This window comes from Bombina bombina, chromosome 7 (assembly GCF_027579735.1).
Source record: "Bombina bombina isolate aBomBom1 chromosome 7, aBomBom1.pri, whole genome shotgun sequence".
In the NCBI taxonomy this organism is placed as follows: Eukaryota; Metazoa; Chordata; class Amphibia; order Anura; family Bombinatoridae; genus Bombina; species Bombina bombina.
The window spans coordinates 160,382,323-160,405,517 of NC_069505.1; the positions used below are offsets into that span (position 1 = coordinate 160,382,323).

At 39.8% G+C, this 23,195-nt stretch overlaps 1 protein-coding gene across 1 annotated transcript in view; it reads right to left on the minus strand.

The window, feature by feature from the left end:
* The window catches only part of KIF18A (kinesin family member 18A), a 442,588-nt gene that overhangs the window by 387,652 nt on the left and 31,741 nt on the right, over nucleotides 1-23,195 (minus strand). The window contains exon 4 of the mRNA XM_053720394.1: nucleotides 17,706-17,816. Within this exon, the coding sequence (XP_053576369.1) occupies nucleotides 17,706-17,816 (111 nt within the window). The remainder of the gene's footprint in view (nucleotides 1-17,705; nucleotides 17,817-23,195) is intronic.

The window sequence follows — 23,195 nt, forward strand, 5'->3', positions numbered from 1 at the left end:
AGATGAACCCGTGACAACCACCAGAGAAGAGAATCTCTGGTCTCCTGGTCCAGATTTAGCAAAGGGGACAGATCTGAGTAATCCCCGTTCCATTGACTTAGCATGCATAGTTGCAGCGGTCTGAGATGTAGGCGCGCAAATGGCACTATGTCCATTGCCGCGACCATTAAGCCGATTACTTCCATGCACTGAGCTACTGATGGGCTTGGAATGGAGTGAAGGACATGGCAAGCATTGAGAATCCTTGATAACCTGGACTCCGTCAGGTAAATTTTCATCTCTACAGAATCTATAAGAGTCCCTAGAAAAGGGACCCTTGTGAGTGGTAACAGAGAACTCTTTTCCACGTTCACTTTCCACCCATGCGACCTCAGAAATGCTAGAACTATCTCTGTATGAGACTTTGCATTTTGAAAACTTGACGCTTGTATCAGAATGTCGTCTAGGTACGGAGCCACCGCTATGCCTCGTGGTCTTAGTACCGCCAGAAGTGAGCCCAGAACCTTTGTAAAAATTTTCGGGGACGTAGCTAACCCGAAGGGAAGAGCTACAAACTGGTAATGCCTGTCTAGAAAGGCAAACCTTAGGTACCGATAATGATCTTTGTGAATCGGTATGTGAAGGTAGGCATCCTTTAAGTCCACGGTGATCATATATTGACCCTCTTGGATCATGGGTAGGATGGACCGAATGGTTTCCATCTTGAACGATGGAACCCTTAGGAACTTGTTTAAGATTTTTAAGTCTAAGATTGGTCTGAAGGTTCCCTCTTTCTTGGGAACCACAAACAGATTTGAATAAAACCCTTGCCCCTGTTCCGTTCGCGGAACTGGGTGGATCACTCCCATCACTAAGAGGTCTTGTACACATTGTAGAAATGCCTCTTTCTTTACTAGGTTTGTTGATAACCTTGACAGATGAAACCTCCCTTGTGGAGGAGAAGTTTTGAAATCCAGAAGGTATCCCTGAGATATAATCTCCAACGTCCAGGGATCCTGTACATCTCTTGCCCAAGCCTGGGCGAAGAGAGAAAGTCTGCCCCCCACTAGATCCGTCTCCGGAAAGGGGGCCCTGTCTTCATGCTGTCTTAGGGGCAGAAGTAGGCTTTCTGGCCTGCTTGCCCTTGTTCCGTGACTGGTTGCCTTTCCAACCCTGTCTGTAACGAGCAGTAGTTCCTTCCTGTTTTGGAGCGGAGGAAGTTGATGCTGCTCCTGCCTTGAAATTACGAAAGGCACGAAAATTAGACTGTTTGGCCTTTGATTTGGCCCTGTCCTGAGGAAGGGTGTGTTGTCCTTACCTCCAGTAATGTCAGCAATAATTTCCTTCAAGCCGGGCCCGAATAAGGTCTGCCCTTTGAAAGGAATGTTCAGTAGTTTAGACTTAGAAGTTACATCTGCTGACCAGGATTTAAGCCATAGCGCTCTGCGCGCCTGTATGGCGAATCCGGAATTCTTAGTCGTAAGTTTGGTTAAATGCACTACTGCATCCGAAACAAACGCATTAGCCAGCTTAAGGGTTCTAATCTTGCTCAAAGACTCATCCAATGGTGCTGTGCGAATCGCCTCTTCCAGAGACTCAAACCAGAATGCCGCTGCAGCAGTGACAGGCGCAATGCATGCAAGAGGCTGTAATATAAAACCTTGTTGAACAAAAATTTTCTTAAGGTAACCCTCTAATTTTTTATCCATTGGATCTGAGAAAGCACAGCTATCCTCCACCGGGATAGTGGTACGCTTGGCTAAAGTAGAAACTGCTCCCTCCACCTTAGGGACCGTCTGCCATAAGTCTCGTGTGGTGGCGTCTATAGGGAACATTTTTCTAAATATCGGAGGAGGGGAAAAAGGCACACCGGGTCTATCCCACTCCTTGCTAATAATCTCTGTAAGCCTCTTTGGTATAGGAAAAACGTCAGTACACACCGGTACCGCATAGTATTTATCCAGCCTACATAATTTCTCTGGGATTGCCACCGTGTCACAATCATTCAGAGCCGCTAACACCTCCCCTAGCAACACGCGGAGGTTCTCAAGCTTAAATTTAAAATTTGAAATTTCTGAATCCGGTCTCCCCGAATCAGAACCGTCACCCACAGAATGAAGCTCTCCGTCCTCATGTTCTGCAAATTGTGACGCAGTATCAGACATGGCTCTCGTGTCATCGGCGCGCTCTGTCCTTAACCCAGAGCTGTCGCGCTTGCCTCTTAACTCGGGCATATTGTATAATACTTCTTTCATAACATTAGCCATATCATGTAAAGTGATTTGTAAGGGCCTTGATGTACTTGGCGCCTCAATCTCACGCATCTCCCGAGCGGGAGACGAAGGTACTGACACGTGAGGAGAGTTAGACGGCATAACTTCCCCCTCGTTGTCTGGTGATAATTTCTTTATTGGTACAGATTGACTTTTATTCAAAGTAATATCAATACAATTGGTACACATATTTCTATTGGGCTCCACATCGGCTTTTAAACATAATGAACAAGCAGATTCCTCTGTATCAGACATGTTTAAACAGACTAGCAATGAAGCTAGCAAGCATGGAAATTACTTTCAATAAGTTTACAAGCAATATAAAAAACGCTGCAGCGCTTTTAAAAAACACAGTTGAATAACAAAGAACTAATTCAGTTATAGTCAACAATTATTTAAATGTATTAATTAGCAGAGAATTGCACCCATTAGCAAAAGGATGATTAACCCCTCAGTACCCAAAAACGGATATCAAATTAAAATTTAACGCTTTTATCACAGTCAAACACACTGTCACAGGTCTGCTGTGACTGATTACCTCCCTCAAAAACAAATTTTGAAGACCCCTGAGCTCTCTAGACACGTCCTGGATCAAGGAGGAAGAAGCAGGAAGACTGTGCTAGAATTTTAACTGCGCAACAAGGCGCTAAAAAAGGCCCCTCCCACTCTTTTACAACAGTGGGAGACCTGATATAACGGTTTCTATGCAGAAATATACGTTAGCCATGTGGAAAAAAAATCATGCCCAAAAGGATTTATCACCAAAGTACCTCACAAAACGAATAACATGCCAGTAAACGTTTTAAAAACAAACTTTTTTTTTTTTTAATGTCATGCAAAGTTATCACTATGCCTGCTACCAATCGCTTCCACTGCAGATAAGGCTTAAGCATTATTTCAGTATTAACAGTATTTTCTCAGTCAAATTCTAGTCCCTAGAAAATAACTCTACTGTGCATACATTTATCAGCCTGATACCAGTCACTACTACTGCATTTAAGGCTGTACTTACATCATACGGGTAACAGCAGTGTTTTCTTAGTCAATTCCATTCCCAGAAAATATTGTACTGCACATACCTCATTTGCGGGGGGACCCCGCATGCTATTCCCATTTTCTGAAGTTACCCCACTCCTCAGAATGTCGAGAACAGCCAGTGGATCTTAGTTACGCCTGCTAAGATCATAGAAAACGCAGGCAGTTTCTTCTTCCAAATACTGCCTGAGATAGAAAAACAGCACACTCCGGTGCCATTTAAAATAACAAACTTTTGATTGAAGAATAATTAAGTAAAAACTCCAGCTCCTCTTGCGACCTCCTTCTTAGTTGAGGGTTGCAAGAGAATGACTGGATATGACATGTGAGGGGAGGAGCTATATAGCAGCTCTGCTTGGGTGATCCTCTTGCAACTTCCTGTTGGGAAGGAGAATATATCCCATAAGTAATGGATGACCCGTGGACTGAACACACTTAACAAGAGAAAAAATGACTGAACATACCTCACTGCTTATAGCATGAAAGGGTTCCTCACACTGAAGTTTCTTGTACTCCTCAGCCATTCTGTGGGAACTGCTCTGGATCTTAGTGACAAATGCTAAGATCATCAGCCTCCAGGCAGAAGTCTTCATCCATCTGCTGCCTGAGAGTAAACAGTACACACCGGTACCATTTAAAATAAAAAAACTCTTGCTTTAAGAAATAAAAAACTAATATTCTATCACACCTCTTTCACTTTACCCTTCCTAGTACTTAGAGTAGGCAAAGAGAATGACTGGGTGTGGAGCTAAGGGAGGAGCTATATAGACAGCTCTGCTGTGGTGCTCTTTGCCACTTCCTGTTAGCAGGAGAATATCATCCCACAAGTAAAGGATGAATCTGTGGACTCGTCGTACCTTATAGAAGAAATCACATTACACCCTCTAATATCTTTTTAGATAGAATTGGGTTGTTGAATGTGTTTAAGAGTACAAATGAACATAAAAAGGTATTTTCTGTTATAAAGTAGTACAAAGCAGAGTACATTTTCGCATCTTTTATACGAGTTTGTTAAAAGGACACAAAGTTCAAATTTAAATTTTCTTAACTCAGAGCATGCAGGTTTAATATACTTGCCAATTTACTTTCATTATCAAATAGTGCACAGTTTTTTTTTTTAAATACACACTTTGAGGCACCAGCTACTACTGAGCATGTGCAAGAGTTCATAGTGTATATGTATAAGTCGGTAAACTTATCAACAGTTATGGCTTCACCTCTATGCTGCTGACACCCAGATCTACCTCTCCACCCCTGATCTCTCTCCCTCTGTACTTTCTCATGTCAGCGACTGCTTATCTGGTATTTCTTCCCGGATGGCCACTCACCACCTAAAGACGAACATGTCCAAGACTGAGTTCCTTCTTATCCCCCCATCAAACTCTATGACGACTTCTGATTTCTCTATCCCTGTTGACGGCATCACCATTTCCCCATCGGCTCAAGTCTGCTGCCTCGGAGTTACACTTCACTCAAATCTATCCTTCGTCACCCAAATGCAATTGCTTTCTACATCCTGCTGCAACCATCTACGCAATATTTCAAAGATTCGCCCTTTTCTGAGCGCTAACACCACAAAGCAAATAATATACTCCCTTGTTATTTCCAGACTTAAAGTGAAAGTAAATCCTAGCGTTTTACAAACGCTAGGATTGACTATTGAAACAAATAATGGGGACTTTCATTCATGAAGTATAAGATACTTCATTTAGAAAGCTCCTTCATTTGTTTCAATCGATTGCCGTTTTTAGCTACCACAGCCCAAAAATTTTTTTGCTAAGAGGTGACGTTTTCACCTCTTAGCCAATAGCCGTGCGGTAAATCCGGCTCCCATGGGCGCCAAGCCGGATTTACCGCACGGCTATTGGCTAAGAGGTGAAAACGTCACCTTGTAGCAAAAAATTTTTTAGCCGTGGGCTGCTGTAGCAGCTAAAAACGGCGATCAATTGAAACAAATAAAGGAGCTTTCTACATGAAGTATCTTATACTTCATGAATGTAAGTCCCCTTTATTTGGTTCAATAGTCAGTGCTAGCGTTTGTAAAACGCTAGGATTTACTTTCACTTTAACTATTGCAATAACCTACTTACTGGCCTTCCTTTTTTCTGCTTCTCCCCCCTTCAATCCATCCTAAATGCCTCTGCCAGGCTAATCCACATTTCTTGTAGCTCTATATCTGCTGCAACTCTCTGCGAGTCCCTTCATTGGCTCCCCATTCACAGCTGAATTAAATTAAAAATTCTCACCCTTACATACAAAGCTCTCACCAACGCTGCTCCCCTCTACCTATCCTCTCTAATAAACAAGTATACTCCAACCCGCCCACTAAGATCCAACAATAATCTGCTCCTTGCATCCTCGGCTATCAACTCTTTCCATGCTAGACTGCAGGACTTCTGTCGTGCAGCACCTACCCTCTGGAACGCTCTCCCTCGTGCTGTCAGGCTTTGCCATAATCTTTCTTCCTTTAAATGCTCCCAAGACTTTTCTGTATAGAGAAGCTTACCACCCAACTCAATAATAAATTAATTTCACTTACCTAACAACATTTCCCTAAACTAACTTTTCATTAACATCTTTCTCAATCTTTCAGTCCTCACCTCCTGTTTCTCAACCTCCTACCTTTCTAGATTGTAAGTTCCCACGGGAATAGGGCACTCAATTCCTCCTGTATGCGTTTGTAAATTTTGTCTCGTCTCTTACAAGTTATATATCATTGTTTTATTTAAATTAATGGTATCCATGGACAGCGCTGCGGAATATGTTGCAGCTTCATAAATAAAGTATAATAATAATAAGTCTGTGATTGGTTGATGGCTGTCACATGATACAGGGGGCCAGCAAATTAAAGTAAATTTTAAAATTTCTTCAGAAAAAAAATAAATCTTCTGTTCTTAAAATTCACAGTAAGTGATACTGCATTGTCTATTTATTATGCAATTCAACTGTATTTAATGGTGATTTAATACTCTGAATCCGATCTACACATTTAAATTCACATAACAAAATGTCTGCTAATTGTAGAAAGAAAAAAAAAAAACACAAAACCATTTTTATAGAACATTAAAGAAAAATATGGCTTTCCTATGTATTCACTTCTAATGCGTTTATTAAGAATATTATTATTATAATATTATAATAAATATGTAAATATTTTTAAAACAAATTCCTAAGCAGACAAAAATACTTAAGTTATGATTACTTTCTAATATTAACCATTAAGGGTCAGATTACAAAAGCAATATTTGTGCTGAACTTAGTAATACCAGCACACGGAAATGTGCACTGGTATTACAAGTGAGGTGCAATGCGAACACGACCTCTTGTTCGCATTGCACGGAAGCATTGTGCTAACACAAGCGCACTTCCATAGGGTCCAATGGGAACCTAGCTCAGTGAAGAGGGCAAGTCGCGCAGCAAATGTAAATATATACATATATATTTATGTGTTAATGTGTGTATATACATATATATATATATATATATATATATATATATATATATATGTGTTAATGTGTGTATATACATATATATATATATATATATATATATATATATATATATATATATATATATATATATATATATATATATATATATAGATATAAATAAATAATAGGCTCGACAAACCCAGGAGCCAGGGAGCCACTGGCTCTTAGAATTCTATCCCTGATTCCTAAGTTTTTGGGTTAATCTCCATATATCTATATACAAACACCATAGCCTGGCTCCTAAATATTCTTACAGGCTCCTAACTTTTAAACAGATTTGTCAATCTAAACATATTCATATATATTTACAGGCATAACGCAATACCCATAGATCGCAATGAAAAGGCACTTTTCAGTGCATTTTTCTTTCTAACACCCCACACCCGCCACTTTTAATGCCCCTTTAACTCGTCAGGTTTAGTTGTAGAAGGTATTAATCCTTAGTTTATATGATGCAAATTGTAATGGCTGGTTATTTATAACACTCCCATAAGCGGCAAATTCGACCGTTTGCAGGCATGCAATAAATTAGCGCTCCACTTGTAACCCAGCCCTAAATATGCAGAATAATGCAATATCAGATTCTTTCATTTGTTAGTGAATATTATAATCGCACAAATGTTCACTGGTAATAATGTGTTTAACCTCAACAAAGGGATTAAACACAGTTATTATCAAGTGTGCTCGGATGTGTAAAAGGGTAACCTCCTAATCAACAAGGAATTTTTAACACTGCAGCAGTTGTGTAAAACACCCGGCTGCAATTCGTTTTCATGGGATTGCAATATCTGCCCTAATGAGAAAACAATAACACTTACAGCATCCTCTCAGCTGTAATGTGCCATGAAGAGAGAAAAGCTCCGCATGTGCACAGCACGTCAGCCTGTATCTGCTCCTGGCAAGGTGCGGCTGAGAGTGTGCTCTTTACAAGATAATAGTTCAGTGAGTTTTATTTATTTTATTTAAAGAAAAAGTGCCAGAAAATAGATGCTGACTGAAGGTTGCAAAGAGTGTGTCATTAATTTTTATTTTAAAATCTTTAAAGGGACAGTCTACTGCAAAAATGATGTTTAAAAAGATGGATAATCCCTTTATTACCCATTCCCCAGTTTTGCATTCCCAACACAGTTATATTAATACACTTTTTTTTTGTAATTGAGGAAAAAGAAATGTAAACAGATCATATAAAGAAAACAATACAGCAATCATTTGGATGTACAGGAATAATGGTAATCCTCCCTAAAAACACTAGTACAGGCCACTCTGTTTTTAATATGTAAATATTGACTTTGGGGTGTGGAGCTGCAAACTGTTTGTTTGTTTGTTTGTTTTTTGCTATGACATTGACAAAGGCACAAAGTAGTGCCAAAATGTCTTTTAGTATTTGATAATAAATTTATATGTTTTAAAGTAAAGTCCAGTGAGTGCCTGTTTTGTGGAAATACGTTGGATTTGATGTCAGCAGTGCACCTTGGCAGTACTGGAAGTATGATTGTGCAATCCTATATATATACACACACACTCATATACATATATATATACATACATACATATACATCTATCTCAATATAGACAAGGTTAGAGTTACTTTATATGTTGCCTTTTAACCCCACGTAAAGGAAAGAAAAACGCTGTCGCCCTACAGCGTAAAAGAAGGTTTGTACCATGGAATCCGCACTGGAACGCTAGATTCCCTTGGAAAGAAACTTCCGTATTTAGACAGAGACAAGGATTCTTTCTTCTTACGTGTATGTTTTCACAATGACAAGTTCTTGTGAGGGAATGTAAGACACATATGTACACAGCCTTATAAAAAGTAACAAAAATGTATTAGAAATGCATTAAAACATTTGTAACTCACAAGAAATCGAGGAGACAATACGAGATACGTCATCTGATGCGTTTCACGCCCACAGACGCTTTCTCAAAGATATCCACGGAGTGTCCACATACAGGTATAAATGACTATGCAATGGACACACCTCCCCATACACACACAATTATATATATATATATATATATATATATATATATATACACATACATACATACACATATATATAATATACAATCACATACACAGTTGCACACATACATATATATATATACATATATATATATACATATATATATATATATATATATATATATATATATATATATATATATATATAAAAAAAAAAAACATTGTAGATGCAGTTAAGTTAACCCAGTAGCAGAGGGGACTGCAGTTTTAGCCTTTTTGGGAGCCGTGGGGTTAACTGCATCTGCTATGTATTTGAGCCGTTTCTCAGAGGAGCGGGAGATTGTGTGAGAGGTTCCATAATGTTTACATACCCTAAGTTTCAGACTACAGACAGCCCTAGGGGGAAATATAAGTAAGTGGCTTTCTCTCCTGTTCATTCCTGCATATGCTCTGCTTTTAGACTTCAAGATTGATCTGCTGCTACTGAGATCAGAAAGTGAAAGTAAAACAGCCATTTTACAAATGTGTGCTAAAAGCAACAACTAGATGGAGCTGGTTTGCAAGAAATCACAAACAAATCAATATAACAGCCACTTCTGAGGATTTTTTTATTTAGCAAAAAAACACGAAATCTTGCGGTTTTAAAATTGCGGTTTTAAATTGCATATGCGATTAATCGTGCAGCTATATATATATATATATATATATATTTAAAAAAAAAAAAAAAAAACACTGTGTGTGTGTATGTATATATATATATATATATATATATATATATATATATATATATATATATATATATATATATATATACACACATACATACACACACACACACATATACACACTGTATATATAAATTATGGTTCCTCTCCTCGCTGTTAAGAAGTAGCACTGTATTTAAGATAGTCCTCATATATGTCTACCTGAAAAAGCAATTAGGAATATGTTGGAGCTACATGTTGGTGTCCAAGCCTGTCAAGTTCTCTCCACAGCTCCGGCCGCAAGCCGTGAAGCCCAACATGCATCTAAATAAAGTTAGCAGCTAATTGATTTTACTGTAGTGACTGATCTATGACTAGTTTCCATGTTTAGAGGTTCTATTTGTTTAACAGCCATTCTACGGAAGGGTCAGCCTAGCAATAAGTGGTGATGTGTGTTTGTAATGGTGAGGTGTGCTACTCAGTATACATGGTAGTTCAGTTTAATTGCACGGTATGAATAAGGCTGCTGTCAGTGCTGAGGTAGTATATATTTCACAGTCAGGACTGCTGGCTAAAATGAGAGTGTCGTTATGTATCACCTGGCCCTGTTTGTTCCGATAATATCCCTTAACTGGTCAGAACTTTCAGTCTAGTAAAGCTAAGCAAGGTTATACTAATAGCTTCTAAAGTATCTTCTGGCTGCTGTATTTTCTTTAGGAGAGTTGATTCCAGGGATCTCTCTGTTACCGTTGCAGGGCATTGTGATAGTCAAGAATTATGGGACGCTTTTTCAATGAGGCGCAAGCAAAGTGCCTTGAATCTTCACTCATTATTAAAGATGTCCTGAGAGCTGATATCCACTGCGGTGGCCATTTTGGTCATAGTGCGCAGTGAGTTTTTGGCGTCTGATTGCCGTTGGTTTTTGTGAATTGTCCTTTTCCCCTTTTATATTTTAGTAGTTAAGAGAGTGTTAATAATGGGATTCAGGTATACCCATTAGCTTGCCCAGTTGTAAAAAGAGACCTTGGTTACCCGAGGGGGTGGTGCTGCCTACTATGTGCCGCCACATTAGGCCTCCTTCGTCTGATTTCCTGCTGCAGTTTCAAAAATACAGATTAAAAGGATACTGAACCCAATTTTTTTCTTTCATGATTCAGATAGAGCATGCAATTTTAAGCAACTTTCTAATTTACTTCTATTATCAATTTTTCTTCGTTCTCTTGCTATCTTTATTTTAAAAAGAAGGCATCAGCATCATTTTGGTTCAGACCATGGACAGCACTTGTTTATTGGTGCTGTCCAATCAGCAAGGATAACCCAGGTTGTTCACCAAAAATGGGCCGGCATCTAAACTTACATTCTTGCTTTTCAAATAAACATACCAAGAGAATGAAGAAAATTTGATAATAGGAGTGAATTAGAAAGTTGCTTAAAAACATAATTTATGCTTACCTGATAAATTCCTTTCTCCTGTAGTGTGGTCAGTCCACGGGTCATCATTACTTCTGGGATATTAACTCCTCCCCAACAGGAAGTGCAAGAGGATCACCCAGCAGAGCTGCTATATAGCTCCTCCCCTCTACGTCACACCCAGTCATTCGACCGAGAACCAACGAGAAAGGAGAAGCTAAAGGGTGCAGTGGTGACTGGAGTATAATTTAAAAATTTAGACCTGCCATAAAAAACAGGGCGGGCCGTGGACTGACCACACTACAGGAGAAAGGAATTTATCAGGTAAGCATAAATTATGTTTTCTCCTGTTAAGTGTGGTCAGTCCACGGGTCATCATTACTTCTGGGATACCAATACCAAAGCTAAAGTACACGGATGACGGGAGGGACAGGCAGGATCTTATACGGAAGGAACCACTGCCTGAAGAACCTTTCTCCCAAAAACAGCCTCCGAAGAAGCAAAAGTGTCAAATTTGTAAAATTTGGAAAAAGTATGAAGAGAAGACCAAGTTGCAGCCTTGCAAATCTGTTCAACAGAGGCCTCATTCTTAAAGGCCCAAGTGGAAGCCACAGCTCTAGTAGAATGAGCTGTAATTCTTTCAGGAGGCTGCTGTCCAGCAGTCTCATAAGCTAAACGTATTATGCTACGAAGCCAAAAAGAGAGAGAGGTAGCAGAAGCTTTTTGACCTCTCCTCTGACCAGAATAAACGACAAACAGGGAAGACGTTTGTCGAAAATCTTTAGTTGCCTGTAAATAAAATTTCAGGGCACGGACTACATCTAGATTGTGTAGAAGACGTTCCTTCTTTGAAGAAGGATTAGGACACAAGGATGGAACAACAATCTCTTGATTGATATTCCTGTTAGTGACCACCTTAGGTAAGAACCCAGGTTTAGTACGCATAACTACCTTGTCTGAATGAAAAATCAGATAAGGAGAATCACAATGTAAGGCAGATAACTCAGAGACTCTCCGAGCCGAGGAAATAGCCATTAAAAACAGAACTTTCCAAGATAACAATTTGATATCAATGGAATGAAGGGGTTCAAACGGAACACCCTGTAAAACGTTAAGAACTAAGTTTAAACTCCATGGTGGAGCAACAGTTTTAAACACAGGCTTAATCCTGGCCAAAGCCTGACAAAAAGCCTGAACGTCTGGAACTTCTGACAGACGTTTGTGTAAAAGAATGGACAGAGCTGAGATCTGTCCCTTTAAGGAACTAGCGGATAAACCCTTTTCTAAACCTTCTTGTAGAAAAGACAATATCCTAGGAATCCTAACCTTACTCCATGAGTAATTGTTGGATTCGCACCAATATAAGTATTTACGCCATATTTTATGTTAAATCTTTCTGGTAACAGGCTTCCTGGCCTGTATTAAGGTATCAATTACTGACTCAGAAAATCCACGTTTTGATAAAATCAAGCGTTCAATTTCCAAGCAGTCAGCTTCAGAGAAATTAGATTTTGATGTTTGAAAGGACCCTGGACCAGAAGGTCCTGTCTCAGAGGCAGAGACCAAGGTGGACAGGATGACATGTCCACTAGATCTGCATACAAAGTCCTGCGTGGCCACGCGGGCGCTATTAGAATCACCGATGCTCTCTCCTGTTTGATTCTGGCAATCAATCGAGGAAGCATCGGGAAGGGTGGAAACACATAAGCCATCCCGAAGGTCCAAGGTGCTGTCAAAGCATCTATCAGGACCGCTCCCGGATCCCTGGATCTGGACCCGTAACAAGGAAGCTTGGCGTTCTGTCGAGACGCCATGAGATCTATCTCTGGTTTGCCCCAACGTCGAAGTATTTGGGCAAAGACCTCCGGATGAAGTTCCCACTCCCCCGGATGAAAAGTCTGACGACTTAGGAAATCCGTCTCCCAGTTCTCCACTCCCGGGATGTGGATTGCTGACAGGTGGCAAGAGTGAGACTCTGCCCAGCGAATTATCTTTGATACTTCCATCATCGCTAGGGAGCTTCTTGTCCCTCCTTGATGGTTGATGTAAGCTACAGTCGTGATGTTGTCCGACTGAAACCTGATGAACCCCCGAGTTGTTAACTGGGGCCAAGCCAGAAGAGCATTGAGAACTGCTCTCAATTCCATAATGTTTATAGGCAGGAGACTCTCCTCCTGAGTCCATGATCCCTGAGCCTTCAGAGAATTCCAGACAGCGCCCCAACCTAGTAGGCTGGCGTCTGTTGTTACAATTGTCCAATCCGGCCTGCTGAATGGCATCCCCCTGGACAGATGTGGCCGGGAAAGCCACCATAGAAGAGAATTTCTGGTCTCTTGATCCAGATTCAGAGTAGGGGACAAATTTGAGTAATCCCCATTCCACTGATTTAGCATGCACAATTGCAGCGGTCTGAGATGTAGGCGTGCAAAGGGTACTATGTCCATTGCCGCTACCATTAAGCCGATCACCTCCATGCATTGAGCCACTGACAGGTGTTGAATGGAATTAAGGACACGGCATGCATTTTGAAGCTTTGTTAACCTGTCTTCTGTCAGGTAGATCTTCATTTCTACAGAATCTATAAGAGTCCCCAAGAAGGGAACTCTTGTGAGTGGAAAGAGAGAACTCTTCTTTTCGTTCACCTTCCATCCATGCGACCTTAGAAATGCCAGTACTAACTCTGTATGAGACTTGGCAGTTTGAAAGCTTGAAGCCTGTATCAGAATGTCGTCTAGGTACGGAGCTACCGAAATTCCTCGCGGTCTTAGTACCGCCAGAAGAGCACCCAGAACCTTTGTGAAGATTCTTGGAGCCGTAGCCAATCCGAATGGAAGAGCTACAAACTGGTAATGCCTGTCTAGGAAGGCAAACCTTAGATACCGGTAATGATCTTTGTGAATCGGTATGTGAAGGTAAGCATCCTTTAAATCCACTGTGGTCATGTACTGACCCTTTTGGATCATGGGTAGGATTGTCCGAATAGTTTCCATTTTGAACGATGGAACTCTTAGGAATTTGTTTAGGATCTTTAAATCCAAGATTGGTCTGAAGGTTCCCTCTTTCTTGGGAACCACAAACAGATTTGAGTAAAACCCCTGTCCGTGTTCCGACCGCGGAACCGGATGGATCACTCCCATTAGCAAAAGATCTTGTACACAGCGTAGAAACGCCTCTTTCTTTATTTGGTTTGTTGACAACCTTGACAGATGAAATCTCCCTTTTGGGGGAGAGGATTTGAAGTCCAGAAGATATCCCTGAGATATGATCTCTAACGCCCAGGGATCCTGGACATCTCTTGCCCAAGCCTGGGCGAAGAGAGAAAGTCTGCCCCCCACTAGATCCGTTCCCGGATCGGGGGCCCTCACTTCATGCTGTCTTAGGGGCAGTAGCAGGTTTTCTGGCCTGCTTGCCCTTGTTCCAGGACTGGTTGGGTCTCCAGCCTTGTCTGTAGCGAGCAACAGCTCCTTCCTGTTTTGGTGCAGAGGAAGTTGATGCTGCTCCTGCCTTGAAATTACGAAAGGAACAAAAATTAGACTGTCTAGCCCTAGGTTTGGCTCTGTCTTGAGGTAGGGCATGGCCCTTACCTCCAGTAATGTCAGCGATAATTTCTTTCAAACCGGGCCCGAATAAGTTCTGCCCTTTGAAAGGTATGTTAAGTAATTTAGATTTAGAAGTAACGTCAGCTGACCAGGATTTTAGCCACAGTGCTCTGCGTGCCTGAATGGCGAATCCGGAATTCTTAGCCGTAAGTTTAGTTAAATGTACTACGGCATCTGAAACAAATGAATTAGCTAGCTTAAGAGTTTTAAGCTTGTTTGAGATCTCATCTATAGTTATTGAGTCAAGAGTCTCTTCCAGGGACTCGGACCAAAAAGCGGCCGCGGCCGTGACAGACGCAATACATGCAAGGTGTTGCAATATAAAACCTTGTTGAACAAACATTTTCTTAAAAGGTAACCCTCTAATTTTTTATCCATTGGATCTGAAAAGGCACAGCTATCCTCCACTGGGATAGTGGTACGCTTAGCCAGAGTAGAAACCGCTCCCTACACCTTAGGGACCGTCTGCCATAAGTCCCGTGTGGTGGCGTCTATTGGGAACATTTTTCTAAATACAGGAGGGGGGGGGGGAAGGGTACACCGGGCCTATCCCACTCCTTAGTAATTATCTCTGTAAGCCTCTTAGGTATAGGAAATACGTCAGTACTCGCCGGTACCGCATAGTATCTATCCAGCCTACATAATTTCTCTGGAATTGCAACGGTGTTACAATCATTCAGAGCCGCTAATACCTCCCATAGCAGTACACGGAGGTTTTCAAGCTTAAACTTAAAGTTAGAAATGTCTGAATCCACTCTATTGGGATCAGAACCGTCACCTGCAGATTGAAGCTCTCCGTCCTCATGTTCTGCATATTGTGACGCAGTATCTGACATGGCCCTATTATTATCAGCGCACTCTGTTCTCACCCCAGAGTAATCACGCTTACCTCTAAGTTCTGGTAATTTAGACAAAACTTCAGTCATAACATGAGCCATGTCCTGTAATGTGATTTGTAATGGCCGCCCTGAAGTACTCGGCGTTACCATATCACGCACCTCCCGAGCGGGAGATGCAGGTACTGACACGTGAGGCAAGTTAGTCGGCATAACTTTCCCCTCGTTGTTTGGTGAATGTTGTTCAATTTGTACAGATTGACTTTTATTTAAAGTAGCATCAATGCAATTAGTACATAAATTTCTATTGGGCTCCACTTTGGCTTTAGCACATATAGCACAGAGATATTCCTCTGAGTCAGACATGTTTAACACACTAGCAAATAAACTAGCAGACTTGGAAATACTTTTCAACTCAATTTACAAGTAATATGGAAAACGTACTGTGCCTTTAAGAAGCACAGAAAAAAATTATGACAGTTGAGTAACAATGAACCGGAGAAATTATAAATTCAAATTCTTTCCGGTAAAAACACAATTTAGCAAAGGATTGCCCCCATAGTAATGAATAACAAACCCTTACATAGCAGAAAAAATGTACATAATAAAAACGCTTTTTTATCACAGTCAAAGCACAATCTCACAGGTCTGCTGTGAGTGATTACCTCCCTCAAAATAATTTTTGAAGACCCTTGAGCTCTGTAGAGACGATCCGGATCATGCAGGGAAGAAAACAGACTTGTGACTGAATTTCTGATGCGTAGCAAAAGCGCCAAAATAGGCCCCTCCCCCTCACACACATCAGTGAGGGAGATCAGTAAACTGTCTTAAATTAAATAAAACTACCGCCAAGTGGAAAAAAACAGTGCCCAAAACAATTTTTCACCCAGTACCTCAGATAATTAAACGATTTAACATGCCAGCAAAACGTTTAACATCAAATAAATGAAGTGTCATTAGAAAGCCTATTGCTAGTCGTTCCCACTGCAAGTTAGGCTAAAAAAATTTTTATGCATACAGTATTATCCCAGTGAAGTGCCATTCCCCAGAATACTGAAGTGTAAATATACATACATGACAGCCTGATACCAGTTGCTACTACTGCATTTAAGGCTGAACTTACATTATATCGGTATTGGCAGTATTTTCTCAGTCAATTCCATTCCTCAGAAAATAATATACTGCTACATACCTCTTTGCAGGTGAACCTGCCCGCTGTCCCCTGATCTGAAGTTTACCTCACTCCTCAGATGGCCGAGAACAGCAAAATGATCTTAACTACGCCGGCTAAAATCATACAAAAACTCAGGTAGATTCTTCTTCAAATTCTACCTGAGAAGGAACAACACACTCCGGTGCTGTTTTAAAATAACAAACTTTTCATTGAAGATATAAAAACTAAGTATAATCACCACAGTCCTCTCACACATCCTATCTATTAGTTGGGTGCAAGAGAATGACTGGGTGTGACGTAGAGGGGAGGAGCTATATAGCAGCTCTGCTGGGTGATCCTCTTGCACTTCCTGTTGGGGAGGAGTTAATATCCCAGAAGTAATGATGACCCGTGGACTGACCACACTTAACAGGAGAAATTGCATGCTCTATCTTAATCACGAAATAAAAAAAAATTGGGTTCAGTGTCCCTTTAAAGTAGATGATATGAGCTGCCCCACGTAAATGTGGCAGTACAGTATATAATAACGGCAAGATAGCGGTGTGGCTACTCCTATAACCGGGAAATTAAATGAGATTCCGCTGGAGCCCAGGAAAAAGCGACCACTCTCGATCGTGGTTCAGACACGCCCCTTATAAATACACTTTTTTTTTACCTCTGTGATTACCTTGTATCTAAGAATCTTCTGACAGCCCCCTGATCACATGACTTTATTTATTATATATTGACTTGCATTTTAGCAAATTAGTGCTGTGTTGTGCTGACTCTTAAATAACTCCACGGCGTGAGCACAATGTCTATATGGCAAACATGAACTAGCATTCTCCTGTTGTGAAAAGCAAATAAAAACGCATGTGATAAGAGGTGGTCTGTAGTGGCTTAGAAACAGGCAGAAATTTAGAGATTTAAATGTACGGTGCAACAATAAAATTATCTGTGTGTTTAATCTCAGCAAAGGAGTTAAACACATAGTTAAAGTCAGATCAAGAGCAGCAATGTCTATCTGAACACATCTGTTGAGCTAATGACAGAAAGGTGCTTTTGTGTAGCCACCAACCACCATCTAGCGCCAGTGACCCAATGTATAATCAATATAGTTAGAGCTGATTTGAACAATTTGCTTAAAAGGACAGTATACACCATTTTCATATAACTGCATGTAATAGACACTAATATAAAAATCAGCAACAAAAAGGGATTGAACGTTTTGGATTTGCAATTTTTATGATTTTTTTTACCTGAAAGACAGCGTGTGATCTTGAAGAAGTTGCGTTTGCATCAGTAGGATGTTGAGTTCTGTTTTTATTGCCATAATCTAGCATCTGCAGGACCTCCTGGGCGGATTTAGGCTACAAATATGAAAATAAAAATACACACAATTACTATAATGTGGTTAGAAGAGGAAGATGGGAGAATTCTTCACCATGAAACAGAGGCACACAGACACAAGTAATAGCGGTTTGTTAAAGGACCACTAAACACAGTAGAATAGCTTCATCAGTAAATGCACAATAAAAAGACAACGCAAAAAGCACTTTGTTTGAATTTCAAATGAGTAGTAGATTTCCTTCTGACATATTTTAAAGTTAGTTATAATTTCCCTCACACTGCATCATGTAATAGTTATTAGCCAATCACAAAAATGCATATACGTAGATCCGGTAAATCTTGCACATGCTCAGTAGGAGCAGGTACCTCAGAAAGTGTGCACATAAAAAGATTGTGCACATTTAGATAATAGAAGTGAATTGGAAAGTTGTTTAAAATTGTGCGCTCTGAATCATGAAAGTTTAATTTTGACTTAAGTGTCTCTTTAATGTATGTCTAAGATTAAGGCTCAAGTAGTCGAAACGCGTAAGATGCTTTGCTAGGTATTCCCATGCATTTTTTTTTATTGTCTGGTGCTTTTATCACAATAAAGGAGCATTTGTTTATGATGTTCGCTGGTATTCTTCGTTTATCCATGGTTTACCTTCTAACTAGCTAGAGCTTCAGTGCCCCGTTAAGAATCAAGCAGGTGATAGATACACTGATCGACCGGTCAGCATCCAATTGGAGGAGAACAGTGGGCGGTTGAATTACGTAACTTGCGACACACAGTGGGTGAGCGGTACACGTTTGAGGAGCCAGCCGCGGGAAGTAAGCGGCTCTATGCAGCGTTGAGCGCACAGAGGAAAGAGAGGGGACAGAGCAGCAGAGCAACTTTAGACTGTGAAAGAGGAGTCTGCACCATTGCAGGTAGATGGTTTATATGTTCCCCTTCTCTTATCACCTACACAGCTGTTCATAGCTACTCACGCCTTTCCCATAAACAGTGTGTCCCTGCCCAGGATGTGTAAGTTCAGTTAACCTGAAGCACGGATCAATTAAGGTCCTATTTTCAGTGTGTGCCTGGAGCCACCATAAAGGGGGTTTCTATTCTGGCTGCTATTGTCTCTTTAAAGTACTCTACTGTAAGTGCATATAGAAATATAAACATTTGGAAAGGGTTTGCAAGAAATACATGCTATAAAAACAAAAATGTGTTCTATATTTTATGCAAATAAACATTTTCATTTGGATAATGTTCTAGAATTAATTTAGACTACAGAGTCAAAATTATATTTTATTGGGAGAGTTATAGAATTTGGAACATTTGCAAACACCATTTTGAGGACAATGACATGGGAGCGGCACTCAATCCTATAAGCCGTTTTATTCAGCTTCCATATTTTGTGTGCGTGGACCAAAGCAATCTCTTTTGTCCCTTTTTTCAATATTGTCGATAGGTTAAAAGAACATAAAACCCCAAAAATCTCCAATTTATTGTAATTTACTTAGTTATCTTGGTATCCTTTATTGAAAAGCATACCTAGGTAGCCTTAAGAGATGAGAGCTAGCTGCTGATTTGTGGCTGCACATATGCCTCTTATTGTCTTACCAATGTGTTCAGGTAACTCACAGTAATGCACTGCTCTACTTTCTAGAAAGGATATCTAGAAAATTAAAGGGACACACAAGTCAAAATTAAACTTCATGATTCAGATACAGCATGCAATTTTAAACAACTTTCCAATTTACTTCCATTAACAAAATGTGCAGTCTTTTTATATTTACACTTTTTGAGTCAGCAACTCCTACTGAGCATGTACAAGAATTCACAGCATATACGTATATGCATTTGTGATTGACTGATGGCTGTCACATGATACAGTGGGAGTGGAAATAGACATAACTTTGCAATTTATTTAAAGGGACACTGAACCCAAATTTTTTCTTTCATGATTAAGATAGAGCATGAAATTTTAAGCAACATTCTAATTTACTCCTATTATCAAAAGTACTTTATTCTCTTGGTATCTTTATTTGAAATGCAAGAATGCAAGTTTAGATGCCGGCCCATTTTTGTTGAACAACCTAGGTTGTCCTTGCTGATTGGTGGATAAATTCATCCACCAATCAAAAACTGCTGTCCAGAGTTCTGAACCAAGAAAAAAAAGCTTAGATGCCTTCTTTTTCATATAAAGTTAGCAAGAGAACAAAGAAACATTAATAATAAGAGTAAACTAGAAAGTTGCTTAAAATTGCATGCTTTATCTGAATCACGAAAGAAAAAATTTGGGTTCAGTGTCCCTTTAACAAAAATCTACTACTCATTTGAAGTTCAGACTAAGTGCTATTGTATTGTCTTATCATACATTTGTTAATTATGCAAACAATATTGACTGGTCCTTTAAGCAAATTTGATAACACAAATAAATGGTAAAGTTGTTTAAAAATGTATGCTCTATCTGAATCATGAAAGAAACATTTTTGGTTTTATGTCCCTTTAAAGGGAGGGTATACTATAAAATATTTTTTCCCTTAATGTGTTTCCAATTACTTTTTTTTAGCAGCTGCAGAGCATAAAATATGAGAATTAGCTTTTTTTTTTTTTTTTTATTTTAATAAATTTTTATTGAGGACAATAGACATACAATATATATATATATATATATATATATATATATATATATATATATATATATATATATATATATATATATATATATATATATATATATATATATATATATATATACATAACATAAAATAGCATCTTTAAATCTTAGCAGAAGTAGGTGTATAAAGTTATAGTCCTCGATTTTCTTCCCCCAATTTGATATAATAGGTCGCTTTTGGACCTTTCCAAGTGATAGTAACAATGTCCAGGGGATGTTTTAGTACCAGAACAGAGAACAAGAACAAAAGTAAAGAAAAAAAAAACAGCATCCTGCTAAAATGAAAACATTACAAACATGTTATAAACAGATTATAATCCAGATGCTGAGGCCGGAGCTAAACACAGTATATTCACAAAGCGCGTCGACACAAATCAGTGACCATAAAACAGTTATAAAGTATGGTGATTCAACTCTCTATTGTAAAGAAATAACTTTAAATGAACAGCTACGAGTAATATAAATACATAATCATGTTAGATGATCTATAGACACATACCGCAGGCATAGATTGAGTTTCCATATCCACAAAAGAGGGTAAAAGGGTTATGGCTTTAGGCGGATAGATATGTTTACCAATTCATGTATATATCTAAAAAAGACAGAGATGGCCTAGTTGCGGTGTACTGTAGTTATTCTGTCTCTCCCATGGTCCCGGCCGTAGACCACTAGTCAAGACTGTTTTATTATATTAACACCGCCATCTTAATTGGCCTATCCTAAATTCTGAATGCCCTCCCTCTATATTGAGAAAATTATGTGGTGTTCGGGGGACCCCCCCAATCCCCAGAGCCCACAGCTATCTGACAAGTGCATAAAAGAACGGGGGCATATTACTGTGTAACTTTATAGACATGCAAGGTGGTAACGTCTGTCATCACCTGAATAGTAAGCTTTTTCTTCCCCCTACCATTTTGTGTTAAGAACTATAGTGGGTTTGAGTACAGGAGAATCAAAATAACCAGTATATATTAAAAACATTGCCCTCCAAACATCTCCAAAGTCCCTTGCGCAATCATTATAACATTCGAAACACAGAACAAAACAAAACTTTTATGATTAAACTCTTCTAGCGCTGATGTACTTAGCTAGAGTCCCCGATATCTCCATTGTATGCATACTGCGCAACATCTGTTAGTCCACAGCAAACACCCGCATTGGGAGTCCCGTCTTGGTTTCGATTCCAGCATAGTCAAAAATAAACTGAGACTTCTTCTGCACTATATTTTGAGGTCCATATCTACCAACATAGATGTCCGGAGGATCATTAGAGTTCAGGATATTTGCTGCATCAGGAATTGCGGGCCCCCCAGAGCACCCCCCAGGACTGCTCCACCATCTCCAACTCGAATCCATTCCAGCGAAGCAGACCCGATATCTCGGGATCATTGGTAAAAGGCTTCTTTGCGCTTCCTTTGAGGCTGTTGCTGCTGCGGGTAATTGGTACAATCTTTCCGAGCGCCATCTTTACTTGATAGTTGCGCCGTTGTGTCTCATCTCTCTGAACTGGGTCTACATACACTGCTCTTAGGCTGTTCCGAAAAACTCCTTCCATTATTCCGGATCGGGTCACCGGAGCAGGTAGGGATCGCAGATTGCTATCCTGTTGCAGGGGCTCCCCTTTTCTCTGAGTATTGGGAACAAGAGATCTCGTGGGCTCCATATTCAGTTCAAGTTCCTTATCCTTAGGTTGTAGTATAGGTTGCACTGAGTCTTTAGCATTAGGTAGCCTTGTTATAAGGAGTTGCAATTTGCTCTCGGACAGCGCCTTCTCCATCAAGGGCTGAAAGAGATCTTCCAGCTTGGCAAGGATCCTATCCCATCTATCCAAAAGAGGTTTACCTCGCATTATAGCTGTAAAATTTAGCATCAGAAGGATATCGCACTGCTCAAAAATCCTTTGTCAACGCCAACTTTGTAGAATTTTGCAAAAAATCTGATGTGTCAACACTTATGCAAAAGCTCAGACAGCTCCGGTCGTACACCCCAGAGGAATCCGGAGGGGGAAGCGTTGCCTGCAGATTTGCCGCCACTACAGGCCTCAAGAGTCCTTTTCCAGCCCTGGGTTCATTAATACAGCAAACTAAAAAATTTTGGTGTCCTTAATCTCATATGTACACGAAGCCAGTCGTGTGAGCTCTCTTTGCTGTGAATACCAAGCTATGACCGGCAAAATAATAGCTCCTCACCCGGAGCTTAAGAAATGTGCGACCGTTCAGGATCGCTACTTGGACAAGCCCCCCCGAGAATTAGCTTTTTAAGGTTTATTTGTGTACATGAATGAGCTGATTTTGTGTTTTGAAGCCACAACCTAATAAAATGGGTTGAACTTGTAGGTATAATCAGATCTCATTACTTTATCACATTGTGTACATATACATGCTTCTTTATATCTGTCCAACAGATCACCAATACTTGGAGAGAACAATGGAAAATTAACATTTCATTGCCTTATCTCTTCTATATCCCTCTGGGAGTTTAATTTCTTCTACTGGCTGTGTTAACACAGCCTGGCCTTAAGGTCAAAAACTTTCAAGATGGGTGGGGATACCACAGGCTAAATAAACTATTTCAAATGCCAATATAAGGGTAATGGAAATACTTGTAAATAATTTATTACACTGCAGCAGGTAGATTATTGGGAACAAATTAAAGAGATTTTTTTTTGTAAACTGTCCCTTTAAGTTCTTTTTTTTATTATTATTATTCTTGATGGTTTAATCTAACACTGCTTTTATTTTGACAAAC